This window comes from Haliaeetus leucocephalus, unplaced genomic scaffold, assembly GCF_000737465.1.
Source record: "Haliaeetus leucocephalus isolate CR32 unplaced genomic scaffold, Haliaeetus_leucocephalus-4.0 Scaffold339, whole genome shotgun sequence".
In the NCBI taxonomy this organism is placed as follows: Eukaryota; Metazoa; Chordata; class Aves; order Accipitriformes; family Accipitridae; genus Haliaeetus; species Haliaeetus leucocephalus.
Genome location: NW_010972775.1, coordinates 22,606,564 through 22,629,266, shown reverse-complemented (window position 1 = coordinate 22,629,266; position 22,703 = coordinate 22,606,564). Strand labels below are relative to the sequence as shown.

At 51.5% G+C, this 22,703-nt stretch overlaps 1 protein-coding gene across 1 annotated transcript in view; it reads right to left on the bottom strand.

The window, feature by feature from the left end:
• The window catches only part of CORO2B (coronin, actin binding protein, 2B), a 30,960-nt gene extending 13,196 nt beyond the window's left edge, over positions 1 to 17,764 (bottom strand). The window contains exons 1-2 of the mRNA XM_010572120.1: positions 17,714 to 17,764; positions 8,322 to 8,522 (exon numbers count right to left, since the gene is read on the bottom strand). Of these exons, the coding sequence (XP_010570422.1) occupies positions 8,322 to 8,522; positions 17,714 to 17,764 (252 nt within the window). The remainder of the gene's footprint in view (positions 1 to 8,321; positions 8,523 to 17,713) is intronic.
• Between the last annotated feature and the right edge of the window lie 4,939 nt (positions 17,765 to 22,703).

Genomic DNA, 22,703 nt, shown 5'->3' with positions numbered 1-22,703 from the left:
ATCAGAGTTCACCTCAGTGAACCTCCTGGCCATCACCAGACCTGAGCAATGGGAAGCTTTATCGCTTCAGACCCTCCAAGCAGCACAAGCTTCAGTCTCATGATGGCAGGACTCCACACTTGCTTTGCAACCAATCAGCAGGAAGCTCAGATAAATCATTTTAATATATGTATTCCATAAAACCTGCTTTTCACCAGGTTCCCTGGAAATACAAACCCAGAACGTTTCCAAATCCTCGTGTTTCCTATGAAGCTCTACAAGTGTAGCACAAACCTTTATTCAAACTACCCTCAAACCAAGGGAAACTTTACAGAAACAATAGCAGCATCCATCTGGCATCAATGCCAGCACCTTCAGCACGTGTCCCTGGGTGAGAAACCTCCCCGAGGAAGGAGCACCCACCACCAGCCCTGGGGACTGGCCAGGCCACCCTTCCCCACCCAGCAGCTTCCCCCAGACGCTCCCTAATCCCTTATTAGCTTTTAGAGGAGGATCAGGGAAGCGCTGCCTGAGCCATAGGGGATTTACAGGGTTTCCCAGGAAATCCTTGAGTACACACAAGTCTCCAGTGGTTGAGATTAAGAGTAAATACATTTACTGCTGTCTTTTTAAAGAAGGTCTCTCCTATTTGAGAGCCAAAAAGGAGGAAATTACACAGATTTCCCTGACCTGGGGCAGATCCCTGGCTGATTTCAGTACAAGGGAAGGTCACTGCAGGTTAACTGATCTTCATTAGGAACCAAGTCAAACAGAACCCGCACAAGCGAGAGAGAAATTGGGCAAACCCTTGGCAGGGACCCAGAAAACCCATTGCCACAATGCACTGCTGGCTGCACATCTCTCTGTAGCAGGGACGAGCCCTGGCTGAGAGCCCACGGGAAGGGGGAGGCAAGAGGAGGGCTCCAGGCAGAGCTGGACATCACATCTGCAACACGAGTTACTTAAGCAAAGAGCAGTGAGACCTTGAACACAAGGGGATGGGTTCCTGGGCAGTGGAGGTGTTGCACCAAGAGTCAGCACTTGCTGCCCCAGTCACCTGTGCAGTTGCACAAATAATTCTCCAAGGAAATTCCCATGTGCAGGTGGAAGGATGCTGCTGTTGGAGATGTTTCTCTTCAACAACTGAATAAGGACAGATGCCTCAAGCCTTTCCTCCACTCTTTCTGCTCTCCCCTAGCAGCCTCCCTTCTGCCAGGATGCTCATCCAGCCTCCAGCAGCTGCAAACCACCAGATGGGAGCAATTGCATGGCCCCAGTTCGGCCAGAGCCGGCCAAGGCCGAGGAGACTGGGCAACCACATGTGTGTCCCCAAGCAGGATCATCCCCCGGGAGGGATGGGGCACACAGCTGACCTGGCTGGAAGCTGGTCCAAGGATTCTCAGTAGTATAAATCCATTAAAAAACCCAAGCCCAAATAAATCCATGCAAACATCAATTCCAGGTGCTGGAAATGTCTGAACCTGCTTCTGGGTCCTGCAGAGAGTAACCCGGTTGTCATGAACACACTGCCAAACCTCCTGACTGCTCTTGTGAATGAGAGCAATAAGGAAAACACTAAGCCAAGAGCCAGCTTTCTAGTAAACAAATTCTAGAAGCTCAGCTCACATTCTGGCACCTTTGAGTGAAGAAGCTATTTAGCCAGATGTGCACCTCCAGGAAAATAATGCCACAAGCGAGAACTGCCACCCCTATTCCCAGCCTGTAACACCTGGGAAATTCAAACAGGGAGAGGAAGGAGATGGAGATGTGCTCCGTGCATCCTCCAGCACCTGCTAAAACAGCATTTGTATTCTTTAAACAAGCAGTGGGAATACACAGGGGGGTGCAGAGCCGGACAAGATTTCTGCTTAGTCCTATGGATTTTATTGCCTGTGTATCTCCCATGCCCTTGGGTCCACAGGCACGTGCCCCAGCCAGCCTCACCATGGCGAGGGGGGAGAAGCGGAAAGCAGGAAAGGCTGCAACCCAAGCAGGTTTTAGCCGCCATCCTCCATACAGCAAGCACCCTTAGCCATCCTCTCCCCCAGCAGAAGCTACCCCCTCCCACCCTCCGCCGCAGCCCCACCAGCAGTGCAGCTGGACGGCATCTCAGCCTCCACACCATGCTCCTTGAGCAAACTTCGTAACTCTCCTCTCCGTGCCTCAGTTTCCCCAGGAGTGATGATGCTATCGCTGTCTCTGGCAAACTCCATGCTTGGGGTGCTTTGGGATAAACACACAGTCCCAGATTTACCAGGTTACTTGCCATAAAAAATTACATCCATTAATAGATGACTTAGTTACTCTTTTTGTTATACAACTAAACCACACAAGTCATAAAGCAAGAAGAGAAATCAGCATTGCTTAATGCCATTTTTGCCAGTATGAAGGTTTAAATATCCTCTTGTGTGGATAGAAATACTGTTAAATTAAATATGAATACTGTTGTGAGCTGTAAGCATCCCATCTTCTGCTCAGGCAGGCTGCAGCCCCACCGCTGCCTGCGCTTGGGGTAACCATCAGATGAGCTTCTCCAGCCGTGCTGGACCCACAGAGCCCTATAGCCCTAAAACCCGCAAAGCAATGCACACAGCAGCTTTTGACAAACAATTTGCACAGATTAAAACCCCAAAGCCTTGCTGCAGAAGTATTTATCTGCACCATAAAAGCAGTAGCCAGGCTCAAGCTTGTTAATTAAAAAGACAAAAGCCCGTATAATGTCCCTGTTAAATTGGATTATGGACACTAAAAATAAATCCATGTTTATTGGTAACAAAAAGCCACTTTTCCCCAGCGAGGACAGGGTTTCTCTCCATTTTAACCGGCAGAGGGGGCAGGCAATTGCAGGGAGGGCTGTGCTGCAATGGCCCAGGCAAAGCCGAGCTCTCGCTTCCCCAGGCTCGACCCCAGGCTTTGCTGCAAATGCAGCAGCATTAACGGGGGCAAAAATCCGTATTTCCTCTCCCAAGCTCCTGTTGGCGCAAGGACTCAGGTTTTCAAACCTTGTTTCCTCCTGTGGTCCACCACCAGCTCTCAGGGCAGCATTAAAATTTTATGCTGACACTTTTTGACTGATCCAAGTGCTTAAAACCAGCCAGATCCCAGGTCTGGGCTTCCCACAGCTGCTCTCCTGTTACCTCCTTGATAAACGCAGGGACATCAGATTGTGCTCCAATGTGGAACGGTAATGCTGAAGTGTCAGCTTTTTTGTAAGCCTCGGGTCTTTTTTTTTTTCTGGCCAACTCTAGGTTAAAGGAAATGTCTCCTGCAGACTAATATCAGAGAGAGAAAAATTCACAGAAAACAAAAAAGTAGCACAGACCAAGAGAGTCTCCTGGGTCCTGAGTCTAAAGGCAGAAAAGCCTCAAGGACATAGTACAGAGAAACAAAGAAAATTCTGTATTTTTTCCTACAGAAACCCTCCCGGTACTTTGAAGTGCAGCAGTTCTGAGAAGCAAGAAAAAGAGCCGTGTGATGAGCTTGCCCGTTCTCTGCCCAACCTTGGCAAGTCAATGTCCCCGCAGAGTAGGGCATGCACGGGGGGGTCCCTTGGGCAACGCCACAGGCAGAACAGATGCCACCAGCACCTTGAGCCAAGACAAGTCATCCCAGAGCCAGGGCAGGCTGCCTGGGGCACGCAGCCCACTCCTCCCGCTTGCCAGCTGCCACCCAGCTGACGGGGGGGGGCACCCACTAATCCGACAGACAAGGGACAGTGGCCCTGCCCTGCTCCTTGTGACATGGGGGCTGCTCCTCTGTTGCATCCCCCTGTGCTGGGTAAAGAAGGGACAGGCAATATAGGCAAGTGGTTCCCTGCAGCACTACTCGGGCTTTGCCCTACCGCTGTCCCTGTCCTCCCCAGGGCTGCCATGGAGGTTTGGGATCTCCGTGGGGATTAGCAATGGGTCTGCCACCTCCACGGGCTGCCCCAGCTCCGGGCAGGGTTATACAGGCCCCCACAGCAGCAGTGATGGGCATCAATGTCCCACTCGGACCCCTGCCAGCCCCCCCACAACCCCCACGTTCACACTTCTGCCGCTCTGCACAGCCCCCCATCGCCGGCAGCGAGGCAGCCCTGCCCGCAGCAGGGTGAGGGACCTGCCCCACGCTCAGCCCCACGCCACGGGCACTGAAGGTCAAGCAGCTCGCACACAACGACCACGGCTACAAGAGGCAGCGCTGGCGCGAGCAACAGCTTCAGCCTCCTACGTGTAAACAGAGACTCCACCTTCCTGCTCACTGCTTCCTTCAGGCGTGCAGGCAGATAACATTGTCTGGCTGCGGAAAACAAGCTATCTTCTTCCCACATAAAAACAAAAATCCTCCCGATGCAGCACAAGTGATGACAGCCACCCTTCCTCTGCAAGGGCTGCCCTAAGGGACCCTTGCAGCATCCCCTTACCACCCCAGCAAGCCGCATTATAACCCCCCTTCCCCCCAGCCCAGTTTATATGAAGCTAATTGAATCAGGCACAGCTGAAATAAATCCTCATACCACTGGAGTTTGTTCTTCCCTAGCTGTTTTGGCCAGCTCAGGGCCAGCAAAACCCTGGTGCTGCCTGAAACAGGTAGGCTTTCTGAGCTTCCTTGGTGCTGGTTGTTGCAGGTGAGCTGCAGTGCAAACACATCAGTTTATTTTTTGATTTAATAACTGCTGCCAAAAGCTCTCCCGGCTCTGGGACTGGGAGGAGAGCAGCTCTCGGGCTTCAGGGCTGCAAGTGCAGCATCCTCAAAAAGTGCCACGTATTTTGTCCCTTCCCTGGCCAGTGTGCTCTGGGGCTCCCCACGCGTTTGGATAAGGCTAAAGCATTTTGAAAACTAAACAGACCAAAGCTGAACACAACAGTTTAGGGCTAGAAACTCCCCAGGGAGGGGGAGAGTGGGTGCTCCTGGGGCTGCTCGGTCCCATCCCGGCTCTGGGGTCACGCATGGATGTGAAAGTCATTGCTTTCATTTCAGAGGAACACAAAAGCCCCATTGCTACCGATAAAAGCCTGGAAATGCCACGGAAAGCACCTTAGAGCGTCTGAAAGCCCAGAAGAGGCAAAGGCTCCTCCATGGGTGACTCTGCTGTTGATGGCGATGCTGGATTTCAGCATTAATGTTAAGGGATGTGCAGCACTGGGAACACACTGCTGTTTGGGCTGTAAAGGGTCTGATCTCAGATTCTCCCAATTAAGCACATTCTCTGCTAAAAAATTGTAGCCACATGATTCCTGATGTTTCTGGAATTTTTGCAGAGATTTTTTCAAAATAGAGCCCAAATCCTGGCTTTCCTATAATTTCACAGGTCCGGTTCGCCCAGCCCCTCTCTGTCTACATGTCCCTTCACAAGGCAGAGAGTACAGGGGACGGCTCGCAGGGAGGATGGGGTCTTTCCAACCTACGCAGCCTTGCACAAGTGGTTACGCATCCCCGTGATTGCTACGTAAATACATGAGGAACCAGCATTTCTGATGTGCAGGCAGAGGAACATATGGCCCAGCGTATGCAAATGCATTGTCACTTGAAGCATAAAGCAGAGGGGTTTCTGGTGAACATTTCTGAGCAGAACAGAGGGCAGAAATGTAAAAAAAACCAGATGGCAGCAAATCAAATCCTGAGTAGATCTGCAGTATCTAGGTTACCTTAATTATGTTCAGCTAAATATGGATGCCAATTAATTAGAGGGCTGCTGATTTCCAAAGAAAATTAGTTTACTCTTAATGAGCTAATCAGTCCCTATTTAAAAAAAAAAATGAAATTATTAGACTGTACAAAGGCGTGTGCAGCCACTTGACACAGAGTGCCAAGGTCTACTCCGGCTGGGATTTACTGGGTGCAATATTGCCAGGATTTCCACACGGGGCTGACGATCCCTTCAGAACAGGTTGCAAATGGCATTGTGCTCCCTCTGCTCTTATCCCACTGGGACCAGGCTACGTTTGCCAGAAAAAAAAGGTAATTTGCTGGCAATACTGGGTTATTAGCTCAGGATTTAGGACCACGAGCAAGCGGTGTGTGGATGGGCATCCTCCCAGCTTGGGCTCAGTGGCGTGGGGAGGGAGGCAGAGATGGAGGCTGGAGCACTCCGAGTGCTCAGACAAAGCTCCTGGTTTTTCGAATATTAATGAGAGTCAAGCTGTGTGCTGCAATTAAAATGCTGATTATAATTTCTTCCATCTGTAGCCGATTCTACTCCAGAAATTAAAGAGAAATTCAGAAGAGATGTGAATGTTACATGGGGAAAGTGTCTAAGAGGAATGCCAGGGCGTGGGGAGATGGGGTGCGGAGAGGCTCGGAGGGGAGCGCTCCCCCATGCCGCTGTGGCCAGCTTTGCCACCTTCCCCTCCCGGATGGAAATCCTGGTGGGTTTGTCACCGCGACTTTGCTGTCCAGCAGCCTGACAGACAACCACCTTCTCCCCATGCACGTTGTACGTCTTCATACACGGTGTGCCTTCAAGTTACATGGGGTAGGTGCATCCTTAAGGGGAGTGAGCGCAGCTCCTCCAATGTCAAAAATGCTCCCGAGAATGAGTGACTCGGAGCCCCCATGTCCCCTCCTGCAGCCCAAGAGCCGTGGGGCGAGGGAAGGGTGCCCAGGGATGGGATGCTGGTACCAGCTCCAAGCTGCTGGTCCACACGCTGGAGCACCAGCGGGAGAGCAGCAGCAGCAGTGCGACCGTGGTACCCTGTGGCAGTGCCCTGCGCTCAAGTTTCAGCAGCAAAGCAAAGCAAAGGTAGTATTTATTTCATGTTCAAGGTCGCTGCTGCCCAGCTTTTCCTCTAAGAGACGCAGCTCTGCGTCTGCTATGGGGATGAGTGCTCGGCCAGGAGCTGCTGCTGCACACCAAGTGCAGTCCCACGGGGCGGCTTCTGAAGCATCAGCTGAATTTACAGGAGTTTAAAATTGCATGAGCAAGAGATGTGCGGATTCACGTGGGTACTCACGCAAAGAGCTGGGCAAAGTCTTAGCTGGGGAAGCAAAAGCCCAGCACGGTGGGGAGAACGGATACATGCTGCAAACAGGATTGATAGCGCAGAGGTGTGTGCATCGCTTCTGCCGTGCAAAGCGCTTTAGACAGGTAGAGCTGTAAACCGAAGCCCAGAGCCCTCTGCACAGCACATGGCTCCTGGGCATTGGCTACTGGTAAGGGGCTACGGCTTGGTGGTGGAGTCTTAAAAATAAATCTTGTCTGAGGTGGCATCTGCTGCAGTGCACAAAGCAAAAGCCCCTGGGGTTTTGCAACAGGAAAATTGGGTGCACAGCCGTGGTCTCCCTCTCAGGCTGCCCAGGGTGTGAAATTTGAGGGCTAAGATTATACAGACAAGCTGAAATAAAGGGTGTCCTGGTTTCGGCTGGGATAGAGTTAATTTTATTCCTAGTAGCTGGTACAGTGCTGCATTTTGGATTTAGTGTGAGAATAACATTGATAACACACAGATGTTTGAGTTGTTGCTAAGCAGCTCTTATCCTAAGTTAAGGATTTTTCAGTTTCCCCTGCTCTGCCAGCAAGCAGGTGCACAAGAAGCTGGGAGGGAGCATATCCAGGACAGGTGACCCGAACTAGCCAAAGGGATATTCCGTACCATAGAACATCATGCTCTGTGTATAAACTGGGGGGAGTTGGCCGGGGTGGGGATGGATCGCTGCTTGAGCATCAGTCAGTGGGCAGTGAGCAATTACATTGTGCATCACTTGTATTTTCTTGGATTTTGTTTCTCTCTCTTTTTGTTATATTCCTTTTCATTACAATTATTATCATTATATTTTATATTATTATTGTTATTATTATAGTTTAGTTCAGTTTAGTTATTAAACTGTTCTTATCTCAACCCACGAGTTTTACTTTTTTTCTAGTTCTTCTCCCCATCCCATGGGGAGTGGGAAGGAGTGAGCAAGGAGCTGCATGGTGCTTAGTTGCTGGCTGGGGTTAAACCATGACAAGGGCAAGGACCTGCTACCTGCTCGGCAGGACAAGGGGCTCCACAGGGACTCCCTTGCTTTCTGGGAGCTGCATCAGTGAAATACTGGGGTCACAAACCTGCGTGGCCTCTGCCACTGAGAAGGGGCAGGGTGGAGGTATGCCCACCACCCGCCCTGCCGGCACGTGCTCACTGAGAGATGCCAAAAATGCTTTTAACAAATGTTTCATTTCCTTCCTAAAGAAAAAACTCAATTCACTAAGGCAGCTGTAAATCCTCCCTTCCCCGCACCAGAAAACCCCAGTAAAGGACAGCAGAAGCTTCAACGCATCCTGCTGCAGGAAGGGATTCCCAGGACGGAGAGTGCATCCGCACACCCGCCCTTAGGGACCGGCTCCGGATCGGAGTCACCTCCGCCAGGGCCAAACCTCTTACCTGCTCGAGGGGGATGACGAGGAAGGACCCCCCGCCGGCGCTCTCTGTCACGATGGCAAGGAAGCGGGCGTTGACAGCGCAGAAGTGGTTGTCGTGGACATTCTTGGTGATGGGGATGCCATCGAAGCAGTGCTCCCGGCTCGCCACCTTCCCGTAGACATTCCGAAACTTGGAGCTGCGGTACTGCGGGCGCCATGACATCTGCGGGGCAAACGCAGAGGGCTTAGCCTTCCAAAAATACCCCACCTGGGCTGTTTCCCAGTTGCTTTCTAGTTTCCAACCTGTGCTGCGATAGGGATTTTGCCTGACAAGGCACAGCAGTATCAGGGCAGTCCAGATCTGCAAATATAACACCCTTGAAAAAATGTTAGATGTCTCCCTGGTGCAAGGTACAGCTCACAAAAGGCATTAAAAGGCTCTCTACTATTGCAAAATTTAAGCTGATCTCTTTTTCAGCATGAACTCCTTATCTAGAACACACAGCACTACTACTTCATGTGCATATGACAAATGAATTAAGGCTTTTAATGCGACGACTTGGAAATGGATTAGTCTGGACCACATGAAAGCATGCATCAGGGCAGAATAAGAGCACTTAGGCAGGGAGTGAGCATCGGAGAGTTGGTACACGATGCGTTCAGCTGTCTCAGCTTATTTTGCACGGGTGTCCCTGCGTGGGCTAACCCACAGCATCGCAGAAGCACTTGCAGGCTGGCTGCCGTCGCTGCCAGTGGTGAGATGCTCCCAGGCACCCGCAAACTGATCCCAGCGGACCAGGGATCCCAAGGACCCCCTAGCTCATCCTACTTCCCCAGAGCAAGTCCAAGCACTGCAGATGCATGCACAGAAATGAGTGTGCTTTCACTTGTCCTCACTACTTTGCTTTTTCTAAGTAAAAAAAAGGACTGCTCTTTCCAGTTCGCTCTTCTTTTGAACAATCCTTACGATAGCACAAGTGTCCATAAAATCTATAAAGATTTAAGGCACTTTGAGTGTGCAGAGGAGCATAAGCGTTTAAGCCACGTTAGAGCAGCATAAGTACTCAGCTCTATCCAAACACAGGGTAATTGCATGCCTGAGGACTCGTAGCCGCTCGCGTCTTCATAACCAGCATCTATCGACAAAAGCACGTAAGTGTGTACTTAAAACACTGGGTCACCTGCTGAGAGCATCTCTCGGTGCAGGGCAACACCACAGAAAACACTCCTGTGGCTGCTCTAATCCTAAATAAATCCAAGTCCCTGCTTCCCAATAAACTCAACACCATGGGCACACCGTTGGGAGCAATGGTGGGTTTGAGCAGTGTCTCCTGAATAGGAAAGGGGAATGCTTTAAGACTGGAAGCAGTAGCGTTTCCATCTCTAACTTTTATAAACAAGCTCATTGGCTTAATTCATGGCGATGGGGCAAAAGGCAGAGGGAGGAGCAGCAGAGGGTAATAGCCTGCACCATGCATTATCAGGATGATGACATGGGACATGTTGCAGTGACATCGTGCGAGCAGAGCCCCGGCTGTACCAATACTCCTCGCAGCATTCAACGCCCTGCCTGCAGGAAACCTGCCTGTAGGCAGAAATCCTGTGCAAGGATCCCACTGCGCTGCCTTCACCCACCCATCACACCCAAAATCCCAGCTGTATTTTCCATCTCACCAGCAGCACATATGCTGGGAGCATCCTTCTGAGGATGCACGGCAGCACCGGGGCTGCCCGTTTGCCATGGAGACGATGCTGCAATCCCCAGGCTGCAAGGAAAAAGGACACAGATCCTTGAGGATTTAACCCGGAACGACAGCAAGAGACATTTTTGGCTGGAAAGGTTTCTGCTCTGAAAAAATGCAGACTCACGTCCAACAAAGCGCTGTGAATCTTTGCCAAACCTACCCAAGCGGTCGGAGCCAGGCAGGGCAAGGAAAAACACCCCGACCACAGCCTGAGGAGTGGCTTTCAAGAGTTACACTAAATCCTACACTTTCCTTTGTCTGAACAGATCAGTTTTCATAGCGAAATTGATTTTTTTATAATGGTAAAAAAGCACTAAAATATATTTTGATATTTTTTAAGCTCTCGATTTGTTCTGTGACCCCAGGACTTTGACTTTGCTCTCATTTCTGCCCTCTGTGCCCCTCTGCTCCAGACCTATTGCAAAAAAAGCCCCAAATTCTACTGAAAGGGACACTTGCCCAATCCTTCCCCCACTAAACTTTTCAGATGCCTTGTAGCGTATCCCCACACAGGAGAAAACCCACAGACCCCCCTCCTGAAACTCCTCCTGCCACGTGGGAGGTAGCAGAAAAGGGGCTCTAAATATTTTCTGCATCCAGAAATTCAGCTTAACGAGTCACTGCCAAACAAAGCCCCAGCACAAATGAGCTCCAAGCAGCCCAGAGATGTGATTTTACCCTTGACGTGGCTCCTCGCGCGTGTGCTATGGATGCTCCCTACTCGCCACGGTCCCCAGACACAAGAGCGATGCTGCTTCCAGGACCTCACCACTTTTGCATCTCTCTTTTTTCCAGCCCTCCCTGTTTTATTCTTTCATCAAAAACTGGGCAAGTCTCCACTCAGCCCCCGCCACGCCGGGAGGAAGCAATAAGCTTAAGTGCCTGTTTCGCTCGAGAAATCCAGAGTTTCTTTCCCTTAACCTCAGTCAGTATTTCCTGTAAACAGCGTCACATCGCCCTGCGGCCCCAGGGACGCAGACAGCCCGGAAACGCCGGCAAAAGCCCCGGCGAGGGGCTCAGGGCTGTCCAGAGCCGGCATTGTGCAGCGGGCGGCTCCCGGCTGGGCCCTTTCCTGCACATTTCTGGGTTTGGCAGCCGGCGGAGGCTTTCCCGCGCCAGAAATAGCTCCCTGTGCCGCGTGGGAGAGCTGGGAACCTGGGGGGGGCTTGCAGGGGTCCCAGTCCCACCGGCTGTGGGGAGCATCAGCCTTCGGATGGAGAGGGTGCTGCGGTGAGGGAGGAGTGGGGAAAAGCAGCTGATGGGACAGTTTTGCACCAACGGGAGGGTTTGGGTTGAAAAATAAAGAGCTCAGTGTCCTTTGGCCGTTCATCTGGTTCTGAAGCAGGCTGCTCCTGCCGGCGTTGTGTCCCGTCACTGCAGCAAGGTGCTCAAGAGGTGGGTGGTCAGGAAAAGTCCACTTTCAAAACATCATCTTTGTGTCTGGTCCTTCAGCAGATGGCTGTGTTCTCCAGCTGGAAAGTGTCCTGCGGAAAGCAGCGTCTTGCTCTGCACTGCTGTTCACACCTCTGGGTTTGGAACATGGAGGTGCTGCCGGCATCGAGGGGATCTGCCCAGCCTGGGTTGCCACGCTCTGCCTGAAGCCCTTTCCCTGTGGAGCCCACTGGGCCGCAGGAGGCATTACCCACAAATAAAAACCTAGAAAGATATTCTGGCTGAAAAAAATGACCAGTTTCCCATTGCATTATCCCATTTGGGTGTTCTTATGAGTGATGTTTCAGTTCTGGATTGATGAAAACTTCAAGTTTCCAAGCAGATGCCAGCTTTATTTTTCCATTTAATTTTATTATTTATTCCTCCACTTATTCATCCCCACTATATATACTTCAACCTTCTCTTTGAAGCTAGTGTCTGCAGGCAGGCACATCTCATGGGGCTTCCAAGCATCCAGGGGATGGGGGAAGGAGCAGGAGCCCTTTGGTTTCTGCTGGCAGCCCATGATGGCTGCAGCACTGAGTCCATGGCAGCGCTGCCAGGGACACCCCGGCTCCAATTTGGAAAGATTTGCCCGGCACCCAGGATGTGGACAAGAGCACAAACCCACACGCAAGGCCACCAAGGGACCTTAGGGATGCCAGGAGGAAGAAAGTCAATGAAAAACCAACGTGCAAAGTATGGTGCACCGCCCTTGCACTGCAAACATGGCTGCCGATGGGTTGCACATGGGAAGTCTTCCCAGCAAAATACATGGTTTCACAAGAAACACCACTTTATGATGGAAAACTGTTCAAAACATGTCAAATTTTCTAGCCGGGAGGATGAAAATCTCTTATCCCACAGCCTCTGCAATCCAGGGTGGAGATATAGTTTCAGATGGGAAATAGTTTTGTTATTTACTTATTTATTTTCCCTTCACATGCTGCTTTGCAGAGTCCTTCGCTCCCCGGGGTTTCCGGGCTCAGAGGGGGCACGCTGGAGTTCGGCGCTCGACAAACATCCTATTTCCTGGCCAAGCAAGTGAAGGCTTTTGAAGACGAGGAGGGGATGGAGAGGAGGGGGGATGCAGGGATGCTTCGGACACTGGTGGGACGCAGCTCAGCACTCCCCTCCGGCGCTGAGTATTTTGCAGGTGGTGCTGACGTTTCCCAAGCGGGGAGGAAAACAGCCCCTTCCCCAAAGGAGTTCGACTCAGGCAAGACAAAGAGGGAGAGGAAAAACTGGAAAAAGTCACCCAGCCACGGTCCCAGGCCAGCCCCTCTGCCCTGCGCTTCCTCCCGGGGGGGACAGCAACAGCGACCGGGGGCTTTGCACGGGTGTTTGCGTGTGGAGACCAAAGCGTCTCATGTCCCACGGGGTGTGGGGAGAGATGTCCGTCACCTGGCCATGATGGCATTGTTGTGGCAAGCCCTCCATGTGCCAGGGGACAGGAACCTTCCCCAAAACTTAAAGAGAAACATTGCATTTGCTGTCTTGCCCTTGAATTTAAACCCTTGCTCCATCTGCATTTCAGCAACTGTGGAAACAAATGGCATTTCAAACTCTTGGGGATTTTTGTTCCAAATTTCCTTTTTCTCCTCACTTACAAGCTATTTGCAGGGTTTTGACTTGAATTTTGCAAAATTGTGTCTGTTCAGAACCTATCGTTTTCATTGCAGATTATTTTCCCCCTACGAATACCCTTCTCTCTGCTCTAGAACACAAAAATGAAAAAAAGAAACTCAGGGTGAGTCAGGGATGCTTGAGAGCCCCTCAGCCATCACCCTGCAGCTGACAGGCATGCTGCTGCCGGCTGCTCTCCGAGAAGATGCAGGATGCTGGAAAACAAAAAAATCTGCTAATTCTAATCTGTGTGCCACTTGCCCTTGTGCACTTGCATAAAGCTGCAGATGTCCCTGGAGCCCTGGTCAGCCCCAGGTCAGATTGAACTCCCAGCAGCGAGGGACCAGCGCCTGTCACCATGCAGTGTGCCACATCCAGCAATTCTGGAAGTTATTATCCAAAGCATTTGCTATCCTACAGTATGTAATTTTTATGAAACTCACTTTCTGAGTAATTCTCTACATTCTGCTGATGCTAATGGGCATTTTTATTTTTCCATCACCTCACTCTCAATGGCTCAGAGGCATTAAAAAAAATTATTGATTTATTGGAGTCATTTCCATCCACCTCCAGAATTGGACTAATGTGCCACCATTTCCAAGGTTCATTCTAGTTCTGCATTATTCTTGGACTCTGGTTTTTCCTTTCATTACAAAACTCCTCCCTTGTTTTAGGTTGAGCAGAACTTACAAGAAAAAGGAGAATATTGTAAAGCACTTTGAAGTGAGGCAATAAAATAAATCACATCCCCAATCACAACATTCAGCATTAACATTAACCTCATGAAACAAGCAACAGCAAAGAAATTCTCTGCTCCACTCTGGTGTTTTTAGGCTCATTGCAATGTTTTACTTATTTAAGCGCTTGAGGGGAAGAGCATGTCCCAAAATCCCAAGCTGGAAGGTGGAAAACTCTTTGGCAACAACAGTTAGAGCAGAAAACAGGCGTGCTGGGAAGCCCTGAGCAGGGATACAGGCCAGTGCAGAGCATCTCTATCCCCTTCCTCTCCTTGCCCTGCTCCCCCCAGCAGCCCGGGGGAGGGGAAGGCCAGGCAGCACTGCCATCCTGCTCCTCCTCTCCGAACAAAAGAACAAAGCAGCTCATTGAGGTTTCATAATCGGAGCAACCATATCTGTCGGCGCCGAGCCGGGCACCGAGGCTGGGGGGAACATCCCTCGTTCAGCAAAAATATTTCATTGAAGGAGAAATAGAGAGCAGCGCCAGACTGTTTTCTGTGTGTCATTGCATTGGTTGTGGTGCTGTTCCTCAAAATCAGAGGAAAACACACAGACCTGAAGGTGGGGAAAGGCCCCAGGGACAATATTATAGGCAAGGAGCCCGGCGTTTGCAGCGCCGGGTGAAGCCTGCCGCGCTCCCTGGCACCTTTGCAGAGTTGCATTAGGATCTTGCTCTGTCCCTGCTCCACTGCAAAAGCAGATATGGGGAGAAGACGGGCAGGAGCATGCAACGTAGGTCGGTTAGCAAGAGATTTTCCATATACGATAGGGCTGGATTAAGGTGACGATGCTGTGGAGCGGCTGCAGCCCCATACCAGGGAAGGGACAGGCAAGTTTTCCTCTCTGAGAGCGCGGGCTGCTCTGTGCATGGAGGTTGCAGAGAGCTGACTTCCCTCTTTTTCCCCGTCTATCCCAGGAGCTGCAATATTGCATCACGAATCACAGGGCTGACACAGGAGCAAGAAATGGAGGCATCCGTTTCTTGGATGGAGGAGCTGATCCAAGCGGCATCCGCCCTGATCCGTGGGAGCGGGGAGCTCCGCGGGACGAGATGCAAAGCAACCCTGCAGCTGCAGAGGGGTCAGAGCTGCCCTGTCCTGGGCAGCCTGCGAGCTCCTGCTCCTTGCAGGGTGGGGAAATAAGCTTTTAAGTGGGTGTCTCAGACTGCCATTCAGTTTTACAGCAGAGAGCAGCTTCAGGAGCAATTGCATTAAAAAAAAAAAAAACAAAAAACTTTTTATTTTGCAGGTTTTTCTCTAGGATGAAGGACTGGTACCCACCCCGCAGCCACCATCAGCTGGGCAGAGCAGATGCCATGGGGCAGGCAGATCTGACCTGCGTGTCCCAGAACCACACACAAAACCCAGGAGGACCAGCTCTGCCCACATCCCCCTGGGAACAGCACTGCCATTCGCCTGGAAAAAAGAAAAGGAACCAAGAAGCAAAAACTCAGCACCTCTTTGGAGGCTTTTCTGATCTGCTGGCAGCTCCAGCCTTTGCCTACCAGCAGCAGCAGGACACAGCTCTTGTCTCAATGTGTTTATTTTTAAATGCATCTTTTCAAGCATCGGGAGTCTTGGCAACAGCAGCCGGGAGGGAAAGCTTGCGCAAAGAGCCCCTAACACTGCAATAGGCAGTTACACAGCACAGTGGACTGTAATCCCTAAAAAATCTGTATATCCTATATATAACAGCGTTTAATCTGCCTCAGTCATGAAAGCTTTCAGAGAAATGAATTTCTGCTTTCACCTGTACGAAGCAGTCATTTTGGGGGGGTGGCAATCCACACCCCCCCCAGCCCCAGCGCAGCGGGAACCCTTTCTCCTTTGCACTGTGCCCTCCAGCAGCATGCCAGCAGGGTGACAAGGGGGCTGTGGCACCTACAGCAGATCTTTGGGTTGCTGTGATGGCACATAACATCTCCTATGGCCTCAGAGAGGTTTTTAATGGGAAACCAGTGCTCTTTCATCGTGACCGTCTGACTTACTGTTCTGCCCATGGTTAAGTATCAGGGTTATGGCTGACTAGCATGAAAAAGATATTTGCATGAAAAAGTGTGTTGGGAAAAGGAAATGCAATACTCATTGTTTGCCTAGAAAATCTGGGGCTTCCAGGAGGGATTTTGCAGCACTCCAGGAGACAGTGCCTTTCCAAAATCACATTATTCCCTTTTTTCTTGCCTCCTCCTGGCACAGGCAGAGGTTCTGGCGAGCATTCCCCATCTGGGGCTTTCCAGTTAAAGTCAAGGCACGGTTTTGTACGAAGAAAACCAAATACAACAGAAACCCACCCCCTCACTGCCCCTGTGCCTCCCTTGCATGGGGTTATTTTCCCTCGCCCCTCTCCGGAGCCAACACATTGCCTGCACATCCCTGGAAGCCGCTGGGCACAAGTTATTTTCCATCAGAAAGGTCAGTGGTGCTCGAGTTTGACATTTCAAGTATCGATCAGCCATTAAGGCAATGAAGTGTTACTGGGCAAAAACAAGAGCTGCTTTTCCGCAGGTCTTAACCAAGGAGATGGCTTCATCTGTTAGAAGCACAGGGCTGCCTGATCCCACCCTGCCCTTGCCCAGGGACACTCCTCACAGCTCCCTTGTGCAGAGAGCAGGGAAGAAAACATCAAAATAGTTCTCCAGGGCTTATTTTGGAGGAAAAAAGCCACTACCAGACTCACTGCCATACCACACTCCTGAGCACCCTGCCACGTGCCTTCCAGCACAGAGCCATCATCCCCAAAGTCCCCACGAGGCAAGCGCAACCCTGCTCTGCTCCTGATGTTCCTCCGCACCCGCTGAGCATCAGCACTGGGGGATTTAGGAGCCTCGTGGCCGAGGGGGGATTAAACCCCTTCCCAAAGGACATGGTATGTATCGGTCATGGACTTGAGTGGGAGCCCAGGTCCCACAACAGCCAGGAGCAGGGGACGTGCACCTGCGAAGCCCTGGGCTGAGCAGGCTTGTGCTCGTAGCCTAAATCAACGCTGGCAAACAGCAAAACACTGTCCCTGCAATCACTAAGTGGTGGGGGAGGCGCCGCAAAGCCACCTCCTTGCCCCAACCCTATCCCCGCTCGCTTTGCTTGAGCAAAGCCAATATTTTTTTCTACTCGGAGAGGAAAATGCACAAGCAGGAGCTGGCAGAGCTGCTGGCGGGCTGTGGCAGGACTGTGTCACCCCAAGATGTGTCCTGCCCAGGCTCCTCCAGACACGGAAGAAGGGATCTGCTCAGTGCATGCCCAGTGCGTTAGCAAAGCATGTACGTAGGATTGATGCTGCTGGAATCCACTCGCTAAAGAAAAGCCTGAAATTAAACAGCTATATTTTGATAAGATACTCAGCATTGCCAAAATTAGTCATCAAATGCTTATTGTTCCATGCACATTAGATTAGAGCCAAACAAATGCTGATTTTAATCTCTCCAGTACTCTAATGCTCTGATGCTTCTCAATTCAACCTTGAAAACGGCTTTTGTTCACATTAATGGCTTTCATGCTAACGAGGCTCGGTAAGATTTAACATTTAGGCACATCCCGCTCTTCATTTTAATAACAATTCCACCACAGTGAGCAACACATGTTCGCAGTGTGCAGGCATAATTCAGCCACCAAATATGTCTGAAAGTCCAGATTCAGCGTTGCTGCAGGATTGATGCTTCAGCCAGGGCACCCGGGCGCGTTTGCAGCCCGAGCTTGACTTAAAAGCAGTCGGGCTAAGAAATGCCGAGTCTCCGCTGTAAATTAAGTGGTTTCTCCCATGCCAAGGGACCTTCAGAGCAGAGCCAGCCAGTTGGGCTCTTGGCTTGCTTGGGCTCAGCTGCTGTTTCTATGCATCTCTCTGTCCCAGCCTTATTAAAATGCCCTGCGCGGGACACTCACCAGGCTGCCGTGCTTGCTCCCCAGCACGCTAGACTTGTGGAGGTCTCTCATTGACTCGACAAGAGCTCTGTGCAGAGAGGGAAAGCAAAAACATTCAATTCACCATCCCAGGAGGCTGAGATAAAACACACAAACCCTTCCTGCTTCTCCGCGCCGCAGTGTTGGGCAATGCATGGCAGGATCTGACCCCCACAGGGCTGCTCCCGGATAATTTTTGCACGAGCCAGAGCATCACCAGCGGCAGGGCACAAGGCTGAGCCCCCCGAGCCACCGGCAGCAGCCATCACACCGACCCCCATCTCCTCTTCCTTGGCGACTGCCAGCCCCCTTTAGGATAATTACGCATCGCCGCCTACTTTCTTCTAGAGAACAAACTAACTCCAACACAAATAGGTTTTGCTCCTGAGACCGTTAGCAAATGGAAGCATTTACGTACACGGCACATTACCTGACTCATACCCAGTTAACATGCTCATTAACCTGTCCAGAAACCCTGGGATCAGCAGCGGGATGTAAAGCAACATCTATTCATACACATAAGTAAAGTTTGCTGGCGAGTCAGCTGCTTGCTCAGAGCCCCCAAAGCACCGGTGTGGGCACGACCACCCCTCGCCTGCCACAGCCAGGGCAGGATCCGGCCCCAAGCTCCGCATGGGGATGGCCTGCCATGGCAGCGGGGCTGCGGTGGCTGTGACAGGCAAGGGGCTGATCCCCTTCTTTGGGGAAACACAGAAGGGAGAACACTATTTTGCTAGACATTTTCAGTGCAACCGGCTTTTGCAAGCACCAGAAATGGGGGGGGGGCACGCTGAGCCATGGGAAAAAGCTGTTTTGCACACTGCCATAGCACAAACTTTTAAAATGGTACATTTTCAAAGGCTTCAATTTTAGAATTTGTGCTTCTCTGCAAGAAGCCCTTGCGTGAACTTTGAAAAAAGGCAGTTTGCATGAAATCCAGCATAGGCTGATGGACACAGCTTGTTGACACGTTCCCAGCCCGTTTCCCCCCGAGGAGCAGCCCCAGGCATCAGGGACGTTGGCCAGAGCCCCGCACACCTGTACCAGGCTGACAACATGCAGCAACACAGCAGCGATGATGATCAGAGTCCCGAAACCAAGTCCTGCCGGCCTGAGAAAGTTACAGGGGCTGGAGGGGAAGAAGGGGTTTAATAGTTGTATGAGGTCAGTTCAGGATTATATACCGACCACTAAAAAGCAGATTATGGATATTTGTGAGGCAGGAAAAACAGCACATTCCATTACAGAATAACTATGTCGATAATGAAGAATAAAGCTCCCCATTAAGCCTCCATGCAGTTATTATGGTTTGGATGGCTCGGTAGATGACTCCAAGATAACATCAGCGATGCCACGGGACCTCATCCATCTCCCGCTGCTGCGAAAATGCGGTGGCTCCCGGGCTGGGGCCCATCACAGCTCTGCTCCCCCCCAGCACCGGTCCAGCTGAACCCCTGCCCCGGGGTCTCATGCAGACCCGTGCAAGCCCCTCCGTGGCTGCCCACAGGCACATAGTCCCAAATGCCATCAGCATCCTGAAGGTGCTTTTACCTTCAGATCAAGTTTTTCCATGCATGTTTCGATCCCTCAGTAAAAAGTTTATTATACACAACCCAAATTAATTATAAATGTTCAAGAACAGAGAAAAGAGTCTCCTCCTTGGGAAGTTTTCTTCCCCATTCTGATATAGGTTTGATCCCCATGAAAAGCTGAAGGCTGATAAGCAATTGCATATTTTTTGCTTTATTGACCCAACATGGAGACCCGGGGCACCGCGCCAGGCAGAGGTCAGCAGCCTTCAGTGCCACAGGCACGCTAGTCCTCACCCTTGCCAGCTGACGCCGCGCGAGGCAGCGTCCCTTGCCGTGTGCCCACAGCAAGATGAGGTGCCATCGGCCCCCTCTTCTCTTGGGGGGAGAGGTGAATCAGCCATGCAGGGAGAGGGTCCTCCTGCTTCCGTCTCACCCCACCAGCTCCATTTGCACCGTGTCCTGCCGGGACGTGGTGCTGGAGTGTCTTTCCCATGGCTCGTGCATGTTCATACCACTGACAAGAGACCCCATCCTCCCCATCCCCACCAGCCCTTTACACATACACACTCCACGGAGCAGGGGAGAGCCCTTCAGCCTGCTCTTGACAACACTTTGGAGACGCAAATCCTACAACAACCAGCAGAGCTCCTTGTTTTCTCCTTATTTATGCATCTGGCTTATGGCACAAACAGCTGGAGCGGCAGAGGGAAGCTGAGCAAATGGCTTCAGCTCTGTACCCAGCCGCAGGAAACACCTTTGGGCTCTAATAAACACCGGAATAAATGCACTAAGCAGGGCCTCAAAAAAGAGCATGTTCCTATAAAACAGGCTGTCATGTTCCCAGCTCCTCCGTCCCGCTGGGCTTCGCCCTGCCTGGCACAGCTGGACAGCAGCAGTGGGGACGAGCTTGCAGACCACATGGCAAAGCTAAAAACTTTGCTGGGGGGAAAACGGAGGTGCTGGGGGTTGGTGTGGGGTGTAGCTCAGGTCTCACCCCATCCAGCACCTCACCAGCAGCTCCCTACCAGCAGCAGCAGCCCAGTTCACAGGGGGATGCTGCCAGCCCGTCGGAGGGCTGTACACTGGTACGTGGGACATCCGCAGCATGGGCTCAGCAGAGCCCCCGGAGCACACATTGGGTTAAGGTTGCATTAAAAAAAACAGACTTGGGGTTTGATGCTGAATTCACCGAGCCCTTACCTGCGGGGTTTTGCATTTGCCTGTTTGCTGGAGAGAACAATGAGATAATGGATTTAATTGCCTTGTAGCGCAGGAGCACCAGCGCTGACGTGGCCTGGCTGCTTCCTTCACAGGCGGGCTGGCACCAGCAGCTCCTGCTGTGCCCCAGGAATGTGCCCCCCACCAATGAATCCACACACCAAACCTCTCTCCCCCGGGCAGGGTCGGCAGGGGAGCGGGATGGACACTGCTGACACCGAGTCCGATGGCGAGATACAAGCGCTACGGGAGCGGTGGCTTCGCTCAAGGGGTGTATTTGGGCTGCCCCACGCTCAGCCGTGAGCAAAGCAGCAGCACCAGGGCTGCCGTGAGGCTCTGTGAGATGATGTCCCCCTGCGAGGAAGTCACGTTTGGGCAGAGGAGAGACCAGGGACACCAGGCAGTCATACAGCCCAGGGCAGAGCTCCCAAGGGGCTGAGACCCCCCCACCACAGCACTGCTCTGATTTGGTCCCCCCAAAGTGGGGCTGAGCTGCCAAGAGCCAGAGCAGATGTCTGCTTCTGCACCCATTGGGGCAGTGGGTGCACCCCAGCTGCCTAACGGTGACCCCGGAGCAGGGGGTGGGGGGGCCTGAGATGGGATTTTTGGCAGGTACAGTTCACTTTGGGAAAGGCACTTGTCCTTAGTGCACGGACAAGGAGAAGAGGCAAAGAGAGTTCTGTGTTTATCCAACTTGTAGAGAGCAGTAGATTGATTTTACAAATATTAAGGATTAATCCCATTAATATGGTCTAAACAAAGGACAAAAGACAGATGAACATTTCTGAAGCAATATCTGCCAGCTGAGTTTTTTCCAGCCTGGAAGGAAGTGACTGGGATTTCCCTGGAGTTCAACTTTTCAATGATTTCTTCTTTCTAGAGACCCCTGACTGCCTGGGAAGAGCCTCTCCTCTTCCCAAGCCGCTGGGAAAAAAAATCACCAAGCGAGGCCAGATGTCTCCTGGCCATGGGGCCAGGCTGTCACTGCCAGTCCCCATCGCTCCTTGACCACAGTGCTGCTTCCCACCCACCCTGGGCACTTCACATGGTCCCACAGATGTCACGGACTGCCTGGGAACGATACATAAAGCATCCCTGGCACCAGGATTTGCGGTACCGGCAGGGGCCCCATTTTGGACCATTTTCTCCCCAGGAAACCTTCCGGGGGAGGCAAACCAAACCTCTCCTGGGCCCACGTGCTGAGAAGAAACACAAATCTCACGCTCATCAATAAATACTGTAAACAAGCAGAATTTTCCTCCCACTCTGTTTCCCAACTTCTTCCCACCCTGTGAAGCCGACGGAAACATCCTGATGAAGCACAAAGCGTTTCTGGCCCCCAGAGCTGCCCTGGGTCACTGACCACAGGATTTTATCCTCCTCCCTCCTCCAGCTTCTTGGAATAATGTTTCCTTGAGGGCAAAAATATTGCATGCTTTTTCTCAACTTCAGAGGTTTTTAGGAAACTCAGAGAGGGGAAAAAAAGTCTCTTTTCACGTGTTGAGATGAGCGGGTAACCGAGCCAGGCGCTTGTCCATGAGCGTTATTTCACATCGCATCACACGTCATCAAGAAGACTGAGTCAAGAGACTTGGTCACAACAGGTTTTTTCCAGCCAGGATCCAGCAGTTTTAAGCAGAATAAGAGGGGTTGCCTGTATAACAACCTCCGGTGGGAGGATGCCATAAATCCAACCCCTCCTAAACTCACCTGCTTTTTAATTGCAAAGAGGTGAAAAGCCACACGCACAGGTATTAAAGGGCTGGGGGACGGTGGGGACACAAGTGGCTGCCAGACCTCACGGGTAAGAAACTGCTTGGGAAGATGCTTTCGGTGCATTAGCATGAAAAATTCGGGGCAAAGAGGACTGCTGGGAGCACTAACATTTCTACTTTTGTCATAGCCTGAAAAAAATCTTTACCAAGCCCCAGCTTTGTACAGGATATGAACCATAGAAACTTATTTATCCTGGCAAATGGGACTTTTCTAAAGCAGGAAGATAGCGCATGGGTGAGCAGCTCAGACACCTCTCCCTCACTTGCTATTTTCCATCCAAAACCCCCACAATGTTCCCCGGGAATGAGCACACCGGGGTGTTCCTCGGGACATGGGGCAGCATCCCACAGCCCAGGCTCCGGTGGCTCCTTTTCCATCCCAGCTGCTCCCGCACAGAGCCATTCGCTCCTGGACAGCTTACAAAACCACAAGGGTTTTTTGGAGGT